We start from the raw sequence: 18,918 nt of genomic DNA, 5'->3' as shown, positions 1-18,918 counted from the left end.
GCGTTTCACAAAGGAGGTTTAAACCCCGAGGGGGTTTAAATGCGTCATAAAACGTCATGAAACGTCATATTTTTTAGTCAGCTCCGAGATGTGGTTTAAAAAAATTAAACCATGGTTTATCTTTACGAGCATGCGCACTTGGGAAATTTCTGAAAAATCCGCGAAGTGAAGAGAATTTTCTTTGCCGTCTGGGATGTGTCAAGTGGTCTTCTTGATCAGAAATTCGTAAGTATTCTTCTTTGAATTCGTAAAATAAATTCCCGCTGTACTTCTCTGGAATATATTGATTCGTTTTATGCAGTTTTATGAAATTGATAGTGTTGTTTTTCATGATTGCGAACGAGGTTTTGGTATTGACAAGTCCAGACGATGCACTTTATCGTCGCGTGTGTATTGCCACAGTCCCATCGGTGCATTTAAGTGTTGGGATATTTTGACGCTGTGGTTGTTGAACGAATTTGAAGGTGCGCAGCTCAGCCGCGGGCCGGGCTTAATATTTGTTTTTAAGAGCTTCACAAGGATATTATATTATGGTGCCTTCTATATCTTCATTTGTAAATGTCAAGATGAAAATATAACCCTAGATCAATATAATTTTGTACTATTTGGTGCATTTTAGAGAGAAAGAATTTTGTTTTCAATTTGCCTGGCTAAATTGCATTTCAAAATTCTGGATCTGGATGTGTACACTGCTGGACCAATTGGTATGAATGCAGCGGGTGAGAGAGGGCACGGTGATATTTAGTCGTATCGTAGGTAGCTCTTTTCGATCTTTGACTTGAACACCTCTAGTGATGTGCTGTTCACTGTGTCAGGCATGTCAGGTGGGAGATGGTTCCAAGGCCAAGCCAGAGGGGTACTCACAAAAAAAAAAAAAAAAGTGGAGCCAACGCAGTTCAGCGGAACAACCAAAATACAGAGACTGAAATGAAGCTTTTGGTCTATTTCTAGACCTACCTTTCGGCACAGGCCAATTTTTGAGGCTGTAGGAATTTCTCAGATTTTGGTCTAAAATCTTTTCACTTGCAAAATTCAAATGGAGAAAATATAGCCCCCCCCCAATTTTTTTTTTAAAAAACCCATTAATTGTGAAAGGTATATTCGCACAAATTATTACAATATTTTTGTTTTTTTTATTATTCACCATGTTCACTATGAACGAGTTGCGTTTAAACGCAAGCCAATAAATCAATCGCAAGTCACAAATACGCGCTGTTGCGCATGATTTTAAGAGTTACGATTGATTGCAACTCTGTCTGCAACAGGCTCCTGTATTAAGTGATAAACCAATGACTGTTTTTTTTATATATGAAAAATTTACGTTTGTTTAAAACTTTGACCATTGTTTCACAGAATTACATCGACATCAGAGGAACCGTAGATCTATATCCATGGATTATCTCCATCTTCACAACCTTGAATTACTAAGAGGTATGATTAATTTGATTTACATTGTTTTAATTTGTTCAAAAGTGTTATTGAAATGATTTGATGAGACAACGAAAATGAAATCTTCAGACTGAAGAAATGAAATAACAACTCGAATGTAGTTTTTGTTAATCTCGGGAAGAAAATTAAGATTGCAGTAATTATGTTGGTAGATCAAATCTACATGCTCATGTCCAGTTTGGATTTGGAACGATTATAAAGATCACAAAATAAAAGAATTTAAAATAATATTCAACTCTTCTGCATACAGCTACCTTTGCCAAGACGTGGGCTACTTGATGCTAAAAATCCATCAGAATCTTACGAGGATGGGCCACTTCGAGATCGGTATCGACTGTCAAAAGAAACCGACATGTACGTCATCAATATGCTGGAAGTTGAATTGAAGAGGGACACACAGAAGAATGATCCACTTCCTGTTTATTTGCAGGCGTTGACAACTCTCCGTTTTTATGCAGTGGGTGAGTAATTGAATTTTTCATAAACAATTATTGAATGTTTCTTGGCACTGTTAAATCTATTTGACTGAGGTTGTTTCTATTAATTTTAGGACTCCAGATAAAGTTAATGACAATATCTAGAAATCAGAGAGGTAGCACATAAACAAATGTATCATTTAAGCAAACAGTCAAGTACCTATGAATTGCATACTTTAAAAATTCCAAAAGTACCACAGCAGGAGTGAGGCTCTGCTATTACAACTGTTATGTCAGGTTAGAGTTATAAATGTTGCCATTAACCCATGGTAGAGCTTCATGAGGTTCACCAAATTTGTACACAAAATTTTTGAAATTTTGAGTAGAAAATTATTTATGCTAATTTATGCAAAATTTATTCATGCTAATTTATGCGAAATTCATAATCACAAAAAATGCTTCTGTATTTGTTGACCAATTTTGATTTTTTTTTCATCCATCTGGTAGAGCTACATGATAAGGGTCCCCAAATTTCCACACAGACTTGAAATTTTGACTAGAAAATTATTTGTTAATTTATGCAAAATTTATTCATAAATCACAAAAAATGCTTCTTCTATGTAATTTCTCTATTAATTTCAATTCTGTTTCCTCAATTTATGTCACAAATATAATTCACTAGTGTCAGCTTGGCTGAAATTAAAAATTAATGGTACGTTGTTCGGGTACTGTACAACCCAATTATTTTTTTAACTTTTAATCAAAAGATGTGCAAAACTTCAAGGTAAAAAGTCATAAAAGCATTGGGCAAAAAAAATTATTCAATACTAGTTGTTTTTGAAGTCAGCACTGCTGCTATATTGAATCGCATAATGATGGCGAGACTGCCAGAGGCGTTCCACTTGTTAAAATAAATTGGAGAAAATTGTCTGATATTTGTACAAGATTGTTTAAAATCTATATGTGCTTCAATGAAATGTTTTAAAATTACCTCGAAACAATCACCTCACCCATCAACCATATGGTTTGTTTGATTTTACAGGATCATTTCAAAAGATGCATGATGATGAGGCAGCAATATCGCAGTCATCAATGTGTCGGATCATCAAAGATGTGTCGGAAGCTATACAATTCCTTTGACAAGAGAAGAAGTTGAAGCAACTCAGCGACAGTTCTACCAGTATTGTTAGATTTCCAGGAGTGAAAGGTGCAATTGATGGGACACATGTCTACATCAAGAGCCCAGGGGGGGGGGGAGGGGGATTGGGCCATATGCTTCCTATATACCCCATTCCAAATTCATGTGGAGAGGAATGCCTATAACAATGGCAAAAGTATTAAGAACATAGAAAAGCAGAGTTCATTCAAATTTATGAAGAATACTTTACTTCTTTATTTGTTAATAAATTGATTGGTATAACCCTGTGATTCCAGCAGCTTAGCTTCAGCAACCTCTCTTTCTTTATTCAAAACGTCAATTCATAGTTCATGCTCCTTCAAGCTCATATCGTGCTCTTTCAATCTCATATTGTGTTCTTTCACTCTCATCTTGTACTCTTTTAAGTCGAGATCATGCTTCTTCCATTGAACTTCAATTCTAACGGCATGCACTTCTACCAGCTCAAACACTTCTGACAGATGATTCTTTTTTCCTTGAGATGGGTAATTCAAATTCCATTTTGCAGAAGAAGGAAGGTTTGTAGTATTGCTGCAGGGTTAAAATTCAATATTGAAGTACCAGTACATAACATATAGTAACAGTGCAGTTTGTAAGAAACATACTATAAATCACGTTGTCAAAGATGTGTTGTTTAACGTACTAGTAACTCTCTACTTGATTGGTTCAGCTTCTGACACCAATGACATTGGGGAGTTCTCTGATTGTTCTCAGAACCATAAATTGAATTTTGGAAAACATTAAAGACTTACCCGGTAATTATAAAATTTCTTTAAAAACAGAAAATAATGCAATGCTTTCTTTTCAGAAGCATACAATATTCAGTGCACAGTTCATTGAATCGCTTGAATCTGGTAACATACATATATTGAAGCCCTTTTCATACTTCAAATGATTCACCCTCCCAGTTCAGTTATATAAATCCCTCTTCACCTCTAAATATCGTACTACATATCTGTAGTATATTCAGATTATTTTGTGTGTACCAGTGTATTGTGCATCCAATTAACATGATCTTGTAATTAAATGTACATGTACTTGATTTGGGGATCATGTTTAATTTGTTAAAGTATTTAACATCTATTTCAACTACATCTGATTTATGAGTCTGGTCAAAGAGATATTCTGGCAGAAAGGGTTAATGGAAAAAAAGGCATTGTAATTTTAATGGTACTAAATTACCTTGAAGAGGAATGTGATTTTGAAGAAGGTCCATCAGTCTGGGAACGTTTCCTTGATAACTCGGACAGAAATGAATTTGTAGAATTTGTCCTCGTGGTGAAAAAAATAGATGAACTTCTGTTCTTATGCTGGTTTATAAATTTCAACAATGTGTCTCATTCATCTCAGTTGGGAGGGTTTTATTATTTTGTTTCAAGGAAAGTGATGAATACTCTTGATCATGTAATTATATTATGATTTGGGATTTTTTTTTTTTGAGAGGTCCACTTTGTGAGATAGCTTTTATTCAAAATTAGCTTAAACTGGACATGGAGTTTTCATATTTGCAATCATTATTTGTGTATTAATTGCAACAAGCATAAAAAAGAAGAAAGAATGACCTTTCATTTTGTGAGGATGCAGTTCTTAATTTAAGAAATCTTTATTTCAATAGGTTATTAAATGTATTTTTGTTTCATAATATATTTAAAAGATAAATGTTCTTTATACGGTTGATTTATTCAGATATGTCTTCAGTCAATGATGGATTTGAAGTTGGGGAGACAGGATGTTTGATTAGGTTTTATTTAAATTTCTTATACGCAAGAGTAGTTTTATTTATAATTATGTATTGCAATAAGGATTAAGAATGCAATTTTATAGTGCTTGCTTAAAAGGATTTTCACTAGTAGGAAAATTGTATTCTGCACTTTTATGATTTGTGATAAGTACCCCCTTTTATATATATATATATTTTATGGGGGGAGGATGTCAGATATATTGTCAGAAATATTCACCTAGAATGGGGAAATGAAATCGGAGTACATGCATTTGGTTGATTGGGTGGTGTAACTTGAGGCAGTGCTGGATTTGAAGTTGCCGTATTTCATGGTTGAGGGAAATAAGAAAGATGACTGTTTAATTATGTGGAATACTTGATATTTATATAGATTTTTAAAGAAATGCATAATTGATCTGAACAAACTTATTAACATAATTTGGTATGTATGAAAATGAATTCATTGGAGAATTACAAATTAATTTTAAAAAATCAATTTAAAAAATAAAATCTTTTTTTTTATTAATGTCAACACAGTTACAAAAAAAGGCGTGAAGGGAGTGAAGTCATAGTAGATGCACTGGCTTTGCTAGGTGTTATTGGAACTTGATCTGTACATGACCTGCAATGTTTTTTTTTTTTTGGGGGGGGGAGAAGCATTATTGTTTATTGGATTAATACATTACATGTACTGAGAATATTATATGCCTATAGAATATACACTCTAATGAATTTGACATTTGAAAATATTTCCATTATAAATTTATGCCAAGGTATTCTGTTGTACAATCATTAAAACAGGAAATAATTTTATGATTGAATATTGCAATTTTCATGATTTCTCTATGTACACCACCTTGAAATATTGAAATAAAAAAATAGATAACTTTCAAATATTTAAACTGCTTCGATGTAAGATAGATTTTATAGAGAAATGTGTGGGGGGAAGAGTTGGTTAAGAATGGTTGTGACCAAGAGCTCAATAACTTTTATTTTAGTTAGAATGCCAATTTGTAATGCCTATATTTCCATTTAAAAACATGTATTTCCAAAAGAGCAAGGGGGAGGAGGGGGCGACAGAGAGAAAAAGGTAGTAGGATGGTGTATGTGTTTGAGAGAAAGAAAGAAAATGAGCGGGAACAAGAGAAAGATTATGAGAACGTGAAAGAACACTTCATCAATTTATTTTCACTTCAATATTGTTTAACTATTGAAACAATTTTTGAATTGAAATGAGAAATAGAAATTCAAATTATTTATTTTAATAAAAATTATTTAGGAAATATATATGCTAAACCTTTAAAATATTTTGGGAATTAAATCAAATAATTCTACAACTACCCCATCCCAAAAAAAGGTTATCTTCCCAAAAAAGACCTAAACTATTTTAAGTAGGGATTTCCGCCCATGTTTCAGTGATCCACAAATATTTATTTCTATGCGTGCTAGACTTATGGGATGCACTTTTGATTACCATTAAAAAAATAAAGTCAAGATTTAGGGAATAAATCAGGGCGGTCTCAAGTTTAGGAAAGGAACATAAACAAATTGGAGGATAAAGTTTACTTCAGAAAAGAATTATGGGTAAATTTGGGGACGTGTTCTTTCTAGAATTTACATTTGAATGGAAATATTATATTTTTGACGATGGAACTAGATTCAAAGATTGTTTCGCAAGTTTGATTATGACGTAAAAATAGCTGATCGACAATCTTTGTTATGATTGTTGTTTTTATACTGAAAAAGCATTAGAAGATCCATGCCTTTAGATTGGTTGCCGGACGACTGTACGGGCATGCGCGTTGTTAACTCTCAGCTCAGCGATCGAGATCGTAGACATGCAAAATCAACAGCTGATTTTCGTATTAAATGCCGCTTACCACCAAAATGTAAGTATTATGAGGAAGTTATCTGATAAGATACTACTTATTTTTTAAACTGATGAAGTAATTATATTCATACTTCAAGTTTCATCGGGTAATCTTGATATTACATCTGGTTGTTGTCATTTCATTTTCAGCCGAATTAAATGTATTCAATGATTAAAAACTTGACATCGATGTCTATGGATGGGACTTAAATGAGATTATCGTCGACGCGCAGACGACCGCAGTGGTTGAGACAAATTTTCAATTTCTTGCATTTTGTGATATATCTAAAAATAGTGGATGTACAATACGATTCGACTCATCCAACAATGAATAAGTTTTTAATGTAATTTCATTTCATATAATCGATTAAGATAGCGAAAATCGGTAGTTTAAACCCCATACTTTGGATTTTCGAACCCCGTTTGCCATCGTCAACAAGGACCGTAGCAGACAACATATGCTCTACTGAGCATGCTCAGAACCGTGGTTTAAAATAAAACCATGGTTTAAACCATGGTTTAATTTTAAACCATGGACTAAAGAAACCATCGTTGGTGAAACAGAGAGGGGGTTTAAACCCCCTCGGGGTTTAAACCGTGGACTAAAAAACCTAGGAGGGGGTTTAAACCCCCTCGGGGTTTAAACCTCCTTTGTGAATTCGGGCCAATATGTTATTATTACCCTTCTCAAGTCTAAATGCTGAACGTCAAGCAAGAAGGCAGAAGGTCCCATTTTTATAAGTCTTTGGTATGACTCGGCCGGGGATCGAACCCACGACCTCCCGTTCATGAGGCGGACGCTCTACCACTGAGCCACCATGCCCGGTTGAAGAAGTCAATATTCGAAGCGAATACATTTTTATAGACGTGTCTATACTTCTACCGATGATGACGGCCGAATAATCTTTCTTACATGTATATTTTGGTGAATTTAAAAAATATTTTCTTGCACCATGAGTGGGATGATCGAGGTACGTGATTCAATAAATTGCATCACAATATCACCATAGGTGTAGTTTGAAAATCACGAACAGTTTATTAAAAATGAATAAAAGAGAAAGATCTTCTTAATTTTATAGCCCCCATCCAGCGTAAACACCATGAAGAGTTTTTGATGTCACGAAATCAGCTGATTCGCACTCAAACAACAGGTTAACAGGTCACACACGTGGGACATATTCCAAGGGCGGGAATTCGGGGAAACCCGTTTTCAAGCACAATGATTGGCTCAACCCAGAAAGTGAATACTAATTAGATCACGTGCCATCGGCTTTGGGGCGTCTCGTTCACATTCCAACTCATTTCATAAATATCATCCACTCGCAGTATAATTAGGCTAACGACGTTGCCAAGATATAACTCATGTATTAAAAGCACAATTCCGATATAAAACATAAAGACATAAGTAAACTTGAAAAATTCATCCAACGATATTAAAATTATACTAGCAACTCATTGTGGGCGTGAAAAAACGATATACATATCCGATATCCTTTAAAACGTTCACACATATCAACTTCAATAATTCGTACTTGAAACGAATATCTGTGAATGAATTGCCAATTCCACTTTGTTGAATGTGTACTTCTATCGAAATCTATTGAATCACGTACCTCTCCCGACCCAAGGTGGATTTTCCAATCGCCATAAAGATTATGCAGCCACAATCACAGTAGACACATCCATAAATGAATATTAATTTAATTCGCTACGAACTTAATCCCCTCCCCACAAAGTCACAAACATCCCATCATTTTCATCTACATTGCCCACGGCCACCCCCTATTCTCCTTTTTTCCTTTACACAAATTAATTTCAAATGATATTTTGTTTTAAATCGTAGTTAAGCAATTGTACAACAAATTCATAAAGCATTCACTGTGATGACTAAAAACATTTCTCAGGCCCGCGACAGGTGCGCTCATTATTTAATTGGCAGGCAAAGAGTAATAAAGAACAATACAAATGAAAATACACTGTACGTATAACTCACATAAAAAAAATGAGTCGTAATGATAAAAAATGTGAATAATATTAATAAAGATTATTAATTATGAAAATTATAACAGATTCAATGAATATATGAAAAAAATCTAATTAAATTAGTTTTGGATCCCATCTAATCTTGGAAGACTATCGGATCCCCGGATCAAGGATTTTGATGCCATGTGCGATTTGTATTATGAATGTGACCGTCGCGAGCGCGAGTGCAGTGGCACAGAACTTGGTAGACACGCCGTCGCGAAATTAATCAACAGTTTCAAAAGATCGACGTAGAGATCAAGACTTTGGAAATAATGGAATAAAATCGGAATTTAAATGTGAATAAATCATTTTGATGTAAGTAAATGAGTTGGACATTTTATCAATCCATTCCATTGGCTTTGTCATTATTAACGTGATCTTTGAATAGTTTTTCTCAATTCGCTCTACGGCAGTGTCATCAGAAATGCATTCAATGAATTCATGTAGATGTAGCTATAAAGGCTGGGGCCTGGGACGAGATGAAACTATATTTCGATCGAATTTTGATAGTAATTTTGACACACTTTATTTTTGACATAATAAGTGACAATATCAATTGAAATTCGTATTAATCTAAATCACATTGCCCAAGCCAGTAACCCACGATACCCCTCTCCCCTCATTTGTTTTTGAGCGTATTTACTACCATTTTAAAGACGTAAATAATGTGAGCAATGCGATACGCAAATGCGAGGTAAACATCTTCGCGCTTCCCACAAAAGAGATTGGGCCTCGAGTCGAGGTCGTATCGTATATAGCGCACTAGTAGTGAGTGAGTCAAAGAAATCCCGGGAAGAAATCGTGGACGAAATACTCGACAAGTTTATTTTAGGATCTGAAAAGCAGATTATTTATTTTTATATATTATTCAGTTTTTGTGTAGATCTAGGCCTGCTTTACAGTTGTCGGCCACGGTTGTCGGGGAAGTTCAGGGTTGGCGGATTTGCCCTGCAAATTTTCAGGCTTGGCGGCGCCCGCCAACCGTGACGCGTGGTAACATTACACGTGTTCTCGAGACTCTGCTGCAGGAACTTCTTTTATTTTAAGGATAAATTTTCTAACATTGCACTTGGTTGATTAAAACTTTTCAAAACCTGATGTAAAGATCATTTGTCCACTCATTCAGCCTTCAGAAGGCTGTTCCACACTATGGGAGGGCCTACCTGAGAACAATAAAAAATTGGCTTGGATACCAACGTCATATCTCCCAGTACAGGCGAACTCTATGAATAGAATTATGTCCGGGTTTAAACTTAATCGGCATCGATTTAGACTCAATTTTTGAAGCCATCTTGGACTTTTTGAATATTTTTTTAAACACACATCTCTTCATTTTATTTATTCATGGTTGAATGAACAATTATCTGAGGAAATGCAACAATAATAGGTCATTTTTATGTTATATCTGCGTTACATCAATAATTTTTTATCCGGGATTTTGTGTTTGTTTGTATAGCGCTTTTTTTACACGCCTTCGCTTTCGGATGATCTGTGCATTCTTTAAATCATGAACTCTTTATGAAAATATAACATTGATATCTCTGATAATGTGTAAAGATTAAATTACACATAAATAAATTACGTGGTTTGCCAAAACTTATATCAGCACAAGCCAAAGAGACCATGAATGCCGGGAGAACTCTTAACGGTGTATTGGTACCTTTATCGAGCCTCTAAGGATATTTCAATGAATGTCCAACTATTTCGATTTCAATTATGATGGTAGTGTTAGCTAAGTTATTGATTTAGTTTTCTTAGTCCAGACATATTTTTCAATTGACAATCAAGCTTTATTCATTATGATTCAAACGTTAGCATGCAAGCCTATTTGTGTTTACTAAATTCGTAACAGAATAATGATCGAAGAAAAACACTAGTTACTATATTACACAAATTTAGCTTTCAGGGTATACAGTGTGGTCTACGTGCATTTTCTAGCAGAGATACATTGTTCGAAGAAAGTTATTTATGGAACTGAAGATAATATTATGTACACAGTGACCCTTTTGCTCTATAATATGAACTCGTAATTTTATCACATATTATCATATTTATCATCAATGACGCCGGCTTGAAGTTCATTAAGTAATACAAATCTACACGGAATGGAATAATATATCACTAATATTACAAGCGTTATCAGAGAAATCAAATATATTTGATTTAAAGCGAGTTCGATATTAAAGAATACACATAAACGCAAAGGAAAGTCGTTTATATAGCGTAGATGGACTTCATAAGTCCATGTAGGTAACATACTACAAATGACTACTTGAGAGTATACCTGTAATCCCATCGACATTCAGCATTTTGTTTTTTTTAACCCTTTAGTTTTGTTTACTTTTAACAAACCCTTTAGTATTGTTTACTTTTAACAAAAATAATATAATACCTGTTTTAATAATGTGTGTTTTTGCACAAACTGTAAACAGGCAGGCAGAGCAAAGTCAGTCTGTGCTGCTTGCCCCCCCCCCCCCCATCTATTTAGTTTTATTGCGTGTTTTATTGAATCAACAAAAATCATGATATGTACATAGTCAACTATCTCATTCAATAAAAATATATTCGGTTTATTTTCTATTCATACTCATTAATTTCCATAGTATAAACATGATAAATGAGGGCCACCACGGGGTGTGGGTGCCAAACGGTTCCTTTGAAAGTTCGAGTGATACAAAAATAAAATTAAAAAGGGGGAAAGGAAACGGATCATAAAAGGAAAAAAAACATCATTAAATGATTTTAAGGTGACTTAAAGGCGTTAGTATATAATAAATGAATATTTTCATGAGGTAATCTCCTTCGATCTCTTTTAAAAAATATTCATTTCATGTCCCATAGACTTTGTAAACAATGTATAAAAATGAGCCATTTTCGGCTTAACATTATCGAGGAAGGGGGGGGGGCATCATGATTCAATCATTTTAGGGTCAAAGCACAGCCTCGACGATACCTATCATGTGACTACTTGAAGATTGTTTGCTTGTGACATTTCTTGTCTCTACGGATTCTCAATGGGGTGTCTATAATCAAGCCAGGAAACGCCCCTTCAGTTTTAGAAAATTGGTTCGCACTGTGCATTGTAGCGAGGTATGATCGTATTAAAAGTTTCCGTTTTGGACACGATTTCATTTCCTTGAGGTGAAATATTAAAAAAAAAACATCAAAAAACATCTCGACGACCGTTTCTTGGTCAAACATCATTATAGAGGGTGACGTCATAACATACCAGCTGGAAACACTGTAATTACAGTAAGTAGCCAACATCAAAGATATAGCAATGTGATCTCCGTGTTAACTGCAATGAGTATCAATTCGCTGAATCTAAGTCTCCAATTTGATGAGAACGTTGTTTGCCTAAAAATCTGTTTTAAATTCAAGCAATCCTGTGATTTCGTCACAATATCTTAGAGGATATAATGAAACACATTTATTGAAAGGTACGAAGTATATTTTAATAATACCAGTTTAATTGTTTCGAGTTATTGTAAATATTGATTGAAGGTGTGTGATCCTTACATTAATTTCGATACGAGATCAAATTAATAGTGGAAATAATATTAATATAGCAATGTAACCAACGTTAATACCAATATCCGTTGCAAAAAATAGGACTAACAGATTCGTGGAAAATTCAGTGATAGTATTATGTGTGTGCCACCCCCTATTCGCCATGTGACATAATTTCCATACATAATTTGTTTCATTAAATATGAAAAGAAAATACCTTGGCATTCAATATATCACCAGAAATAATATATGATTCACACTAAAGGATCTTAAACCATTTCAAACTGGGGATCTAATGAATTATTTTATGACATTGCATACAGACAGTTGCTCGAATGTGATTACACTAAAAAAAAAGAAATTCCAATGATTGTTGTATTTCTCATTTAATTCAGACATTATTCCAACCATTATTTTAAAGGACTTTATCAAACACTTTGTGAAGACATTGATATCCAAGTGTAAACTTTTTTTCGATACGCACTGTATAAGTGAGAGAACAAAGTATCCGTTAAAAACGGAGTTGCAAAACTTCAGTTCGTAAGAACAATGTTCGGGGAAGGGGGGGGGGGGTATGAAACATTCCACATCGAGGCTTACGCACAGTCACATATCAAACTGCTTATGCTTACTCGAAGCGTAAATAATATGATTGTATAATTATATACATGTATATAAACCATGAAAGCTTCAACGAGCACCATAAAAAAGACACGATCAACATTATAGGTTAAAAAGTAACGGAGATATTGAATATTAAAATTTGACAATATTTTGTGAAAACGGGTAGGCCTATATATATGCAGTTGATGGTATATGCGTGAGCAATATGTCTCCCAGTAACAATTTAAGAAAATATGATCTTACATATTGAATCAAATGTCAATCCTATTTTCTCATTTTTTAATTAGGGGTCGGGAGATTTATATTTACAAAGCCATGAACAGAGGGTTCCATAGAAATAGCCAAAAAAAATCCTAACTTTATAATTCCCAATTTTCATTGTCATATTTGTCTGACATTATTATTTCTATTTTATTCAATTCATATCATTTTCAGCCTGAGTACACTTTCAACTTTCTGGTGCATCAGCAAGCACGCCATCTTTGGCAAATATTTGGTGAATAAGGTATCTTGGAGAGCGCTTACTACAACAGGTAATATGTAAAATTGTGAAAACCCAACATTTTTTTCATTTTATCACAACAATCGGAAATATTTTTTTTGTGTGATTTATGTCATCGTTAATGCAAAGATCTTTTTTAAGAATAAGAAAGAGAATTGTTCATAATAGGGCATTTGCCAACATAAAGAAAAAAGTCGTTTCTTTGACTTATTATTTCTCTTTGTCTCTCTCTCCCTCTCTATAACTTTTTTTTATCCTACTCTCCCTTTCTCTCTCTATCTCCTATTCCTACTCTTATTCTCATTGATTCTTTCTTTTTTATTTTTTTAACCGCTACTCTGTCTCCCTCCCTCCACCTCCATCCCAGCCCCCCCCCCTATTTAAATCACCCCTATTTATCTGTTTACAAATAAACGTATTCTCTAAATATTTACCACCCCATCTGCTCTCTCTCTCTCTTCCCTATTTTTATACAGTGCGTATCAAAGAAAAGTTTACGCTTTAAAAAATATACAACATGTGGGTAAATTTTTCACATGTAATGTTGAGTTTGGATCTCATCTATCCAATAAAATTAAAATTTTTGACAGAATGTTACACTTGAGTGAGCACTGTCCATTTTTTTAAAACTTGCAGAAATCTGTTTGCGCAAAAATGCTCGTTTTCACGCCTTGTCAAGGGAAAATGGCAAAATCAAACTTACCCTGCGAAACATTTCTCATACATTCGATTGCACTTTTAGTCAATTGAAATAAAGTGGATACATTCAAGCATTTTGTTACAATTTTGCCACTCAAATTGAAATTTCAACACTTTATCGTCATTTGTTTAAATGGACCCGTTAAAATGTGGAAAAATCATCAGGATATTATGTATAATTTTACAGGATTTTTTCTAAGTGTAACCTTTTTTTTTATACGCACTGTATATTTGTTTTGTTTTCTTTTTTTCATCAGATCACTACTCTGATCACCATGGCAGCTAATTTCTCCACAGACCAACAATGTGAAGGAAAGGATTGTCAATCAATCACAGATGTGACGTACTACGTGGAGGAGAAGAAGAGACTCTGTGATGACTGCGCCTCTGAGGAAAGATGCATCAAAAGAGTTAAAAGAGGTGAAACAAATATTTATTGTGAAGAACATGATGAAAAGGTAAAATTATACTGTAAAACTCATGGTGTACCATTGTGTTATTCATGCGCTATGATCAAACATCCACAGCCTTGTGTGCAACAAGATATTAATGATGCAATAAAAGAAAGTGGGGCGAGGCTAACTGTTCTTAGAGAAAAGGCTACCGGCAAATCTAAAAAAAGTCGTGTGTGTTTAGATAAAATTAAACAATGCACGAAAGACACAGACACCCATCTACAAGCCTTGAAATATGAAGTTAATTCGACAATAAAGGAGGGGATCAACATAGATAAAGCAAAGGAGAAGGTGGAGGCTGACAAAATCAACCAAGAATTTGATGATCAGAATCAAGTACTTCAAGAAGAGATTATGAAGATCAATGAGAAGATTCGAAAGAACAATGAAGAGAGAGAGAAACAACTTGAATTAATCCATACAAATGCACAGATTAGACAAAGACATATTGACAATAAGAAGATTGGTCTTCATAGAGACATTGATAACATTGTTAAAGAGAAGGATGGGAAGATAAGAGAGTTGATGGAATCATTGCAGGATGACACAAAAACAATAGAGAATGCTATACAGACCATAGATACAGTACTAGAAGACGATAAAAACATTGTTAAAGACGGTCATAGTGTGAACATGTCAGTGATTGATAAACTAAAGAAACCACTTTATAAGAATGATGTGAAACAAATCACTGATAGAATATCATGTGTGAGGTTTATGAAGGGTGTTGGGAGAGAGAAGTATGATGGTAGGATTGGTGGGTATGATGGCGAGTGGATACTTAGTGATACAATCAGTGTCAAAGATAAATTCACATCCCCAATTATTGTGGGTTGCATAGATGAATGTAATGTGATCATCACTGACAGAGTCTCGGGTAGCAGGCATACATACATGTTAGATATTAACACTAAACACATCCAGAGAGTGATAACGGGTACTGATACATCATGTGTTATCTCCTGTGCATTACTGAATGATGACAAGATAGTGTGTGGTAGACGCTGTGAAGGTTGTACAGGGGACAGTTTGACTGGAAGCATCAGTGTGTATGACAGACAATGGATGCGCATCAATGACGTCACAATACCAAGAAACACAACGCGCGATACCTCATGTGTGGATGTAGCTGTTGACCGTGATGGGATGATCATCGCTGCTGAGTGGGGTCAGTCTAAGATATACGTCATCAACCCAGCTGATAGTAAGATCGTGAATACCATCACATGTAAACAGGATGTAAATATGCGAGGTGTGCTATCATCAGGTCACATCATCGCTCAACCTAACCCTCTTGGTAAGAGAGTACTAATCATAGACAGACAGGGTGGTCAAAGGGAAATCCCCCACAGTGATTTCATCTTGGGTGTCTGTGTTGATCCTATAACAGACGACCTCTACGTCGTGACATCAGATGATGAGTACAAGACGTGTGTGATTGATCAGGTGATGAGTGGGAATGAAGTGAAGAAGAGAAGAGTGACGTCATTCCCACTATCAATTAGACTGACTGATCGGGATGATAGGTTGGGTTACCTTTTATCCTCTCGTGTAATGATCTCATCATCATGCAAGATAAGTGCTTGTGATAGAGATAGTATTCTCGTCTTCGAAAAGCGACTCACATTCTAAACGATGATATGTCGGGATCATTCACTATGATGAATATAAGACACACTGACCAGAATAATACCCTCTTTGGATAATTGAAATATCTATAGCAGTGAGACCTAATAAGACCTAATAACTCTGCCCAATTTTAAACATCACGGTTAACAATAGGCATTTATAAAAAAATAAAATAATAATAAAAATAAAACTCCCGCATCCAAGAACATGTATCATGCATGTGGAAATAGGTTTCTATATCATTGGTTGAAATATTATTGGCGAGGTCATATTGCACAAAATATGACGAGCCGTCATCATCATCATCAAACCTACACGCCACGATGGATTTCCTTTAGAAAGTATTGCTTTGCAAAATGTATAATACATCTTGTAATACTTATTTTCACAAATTATATTACGACTAATACTACAGTTTTGTTATATAATACCTTTGTATATTTTGACATTCTGATACCGATGTAAATGTAGAAATAAAAGGAAATAAAAACAAATAAAGTCATAATGGCATAATGTCATATTTTATATTTCCATATTTTCCAGTATTTGAAAGATAGATAACCAAACACACTCATGATATGAAGGTGCAGACATTGATCAGATTCTAATGGGTGCAGTGGCTGAATAAATTTAGTCAAGAATTTACAATAATCCAGATATTTTTCGTAAAATTGAACAAAGATATATAACACAAAATAGATTAGAATCATTCACCCTCAATTGGACTGGCAATCCTCACGGAGCGAATGAAATATTCATTCTTTTCATGGAAAATGTATAACTTAACTTCCTTAACAATATGGCATGAGCCTGCCAGAATTTTAATTTAAACATTGGTGCCACATCTCTGTTTTAATTAGATTTCTATCCGCGAACATGAAGAACATGACACTGACAAGATTGATTAGAAAACGATTTAATGTAGATTTCTTAATTTTGACCTTTTCAGTGCAAACATATGGGAGGGCGTCGCATGAAATATTCCAATTTTAATAAGCCTTTATACTGGCCGAGTGTGTTTTCCTTAAATATATTTTCCGTTGGCATCATTCTTTATTTAAAACAAAGGAAGAAATATATGCAAGGTTTAATCATTTCAACGGTGTATAATATATGAAGTAATTAACGTAGTAAGATTAAGGGAACTTAATTGGCGTGCCAAGTCGACACCCGATACTTATTAAAGGGGGACACATGGATATCACTCATGTTTCTGTTATGTTGCATGGTCGACTGGTATGGAGAGAGAGAGCGGGGGGTGAAGGAAGGTAAAGGGAAGAAGATCGGACAAAAAGGAGAGAGAGAGAGAGAGAAAGGAAAAAAAACGGATAAGATTGTTGGCCAGGGATGATGAGTAGAATCTGTTTCAACAATAGACATTAATCCCTTATACTCTATAGTCATGTTGATGTGCATTATTATGGAGTTTGTAAAACCCGTTACTGAGAGGGTTAAAAGATTGTAAATTATTATTTCAATATGATGTATATTCGAGAAGAAAATTATATATTTTGGCATATTCTTATACTGAGAAACCAGTGATCTGACACTTGATAGAGTAATGAGAAAATCATTGTATTTACACGAAATATATTCAGCCATTTTTTAAACAACCTTTAAGAAAGGCATACCCACTATAGAGTATTACTGAAAATAGTAAATTTCAAAATAAGAGTTTGCTTTTGAATATTTGTTTTCAATAAGACCATTACCAATGCAGTGTTTTGGGGCCCTATTACATGTACATATAGGATGTAAGCATTGCTTGATAAATATTTTGTTTTAAAATGTAATATTGTAAATAATTCAGTTTTCTGAGATGGTTATGAAACTAGTATATTATGTAATAGGAATTCGATTGATGGTTTCATAGCTAAATCAAACTGCAAATTTCTTCATTCTTTTATGCACAGTAGAAAAATACATTTTTTGGAATTATGTGTATTTCGTTGATACATGGGACTTAAGTGATTGTTGTGTGAACATTAGGCATATATACCTTATTCTTTATATTCATGATACCGCACTGCTCAAGATGGTGACAATTATGATGATGATGATGATGATGATGGTGATGATGATGATGATGATGATAATGATGCTGCTGATGATGATGATGGTGATGATGATGATGATGGTGATGATGATGATGATGATGATAATGATGCTGCTGATGATGATGATGATGATGATTATGATGATTATGATGATTATGATGACGATGGTGATAATATTAATGATAATGGTGTAGATGATGGCCCAGAATACAGTGACTAGTATAACAATTATAATCTGTTATTAAAATATAAAAGATAATTGTACAAAGGATGTTATTATCGATTGCATTTTATTAACTTTGGGTGAACGGTACTGAACAATATGCGCGTAGAAATGTTGAATTCATTCATTCTTGATTCTGTTAATAATATTGAAGCTATTTTATGTCGGTGAGATTATTATACTTCGCAAGTGGTTTTAGTTTGTACGCATTTAATTATATGATATTATGGAAATCATGTTACATGACCTCATAATCTATCAATTTGTTACAAATCACAATGCTTGTTTTTTTTTATTGTGAGTTTAATTGAAAATCAATTCAATAATAAGGATAACGTTCTTATCCTAAGCAAATTTGAAGCTCTTTCATCTTCACCATAGTGCTGAGATCACTTGGTAAGAATTACGTCGAACCTTATTGGTCAGTAAAGTGTCGTGCAGAAAAGTACTGAAAAAAATGATAAAAATACTTTTAGTTTTTAGCAAAAATAGATTTCTATAATATCAGTTTTATGTGTTGCTTTTCAGAATAATGATTTTAGCTTTTGAAATAATGACATAA

General features: G+C 34.2%; 1 protein-coding gene and 1 long non-coding RNA gene across 2 annotated transcripts; both read left to right on the top strand.

The window, feature by feature from the left end:
- Positions 1-148: 148 nt before the first annotated feature.
- Positions 149-4,584, top strand: LOC129254226 (uncharacterized). The gene is made up of 4 exons (XR_010293843.1): positions 149-225; positions 1,354-1,431; positions 1,700-1,910; positions 2,908-4,584. It is a non-coding gene; the product is annotated as an uncharacterized LOC129254226 (long non-coding RNA).
- A 7,118-nt stretch (positions 4,585-11,702) lies between these two features.
- On the top strand, positions 11,703-17,380 carry LOC135154475 (uncharacterized). Its single transcript, XM_064100656.1, has 3 exons — positions 11,703-11,909; positions 13,227-13,324; positions 14,250-17,380. Exon 3 carries the CDS (start codon positions 14,268-14,270, stop codon positions 16,077-16,079), a length of 1,812 nt encoding a protein of 603 aa, XP_063956726.1. The 5' UTR covers positions 11,703-11,909; positions 13,227-13,324; positions 14,250-14,267; the 3' UTR covers positions 16,080-17,380.
- Positions 17,381-18,918: the final 1,538 nt, after the last annotated feature.

The sequence above is a fragment of the Lytechinus pictus genome, chromosome 6, assembly GCF_037042905.1.
Source record: "Lytechinus pictus isolate F3 Inbred chromosome 6, Lp3.0, whole genome shotgun sequence".
Taxonomy (NCBI): Eukaryota; Metazoa; Echinodermata; class Echinoidea; order Temnopleuroida; family Toxopneustidae; genus Lytechinus; species Lytechinus pictus.
The sequence above is the reverse complement of the archived record's forward strand: the minus strand, read 5'-3'. Positions and strand labels throughout refer to the sequence as shown.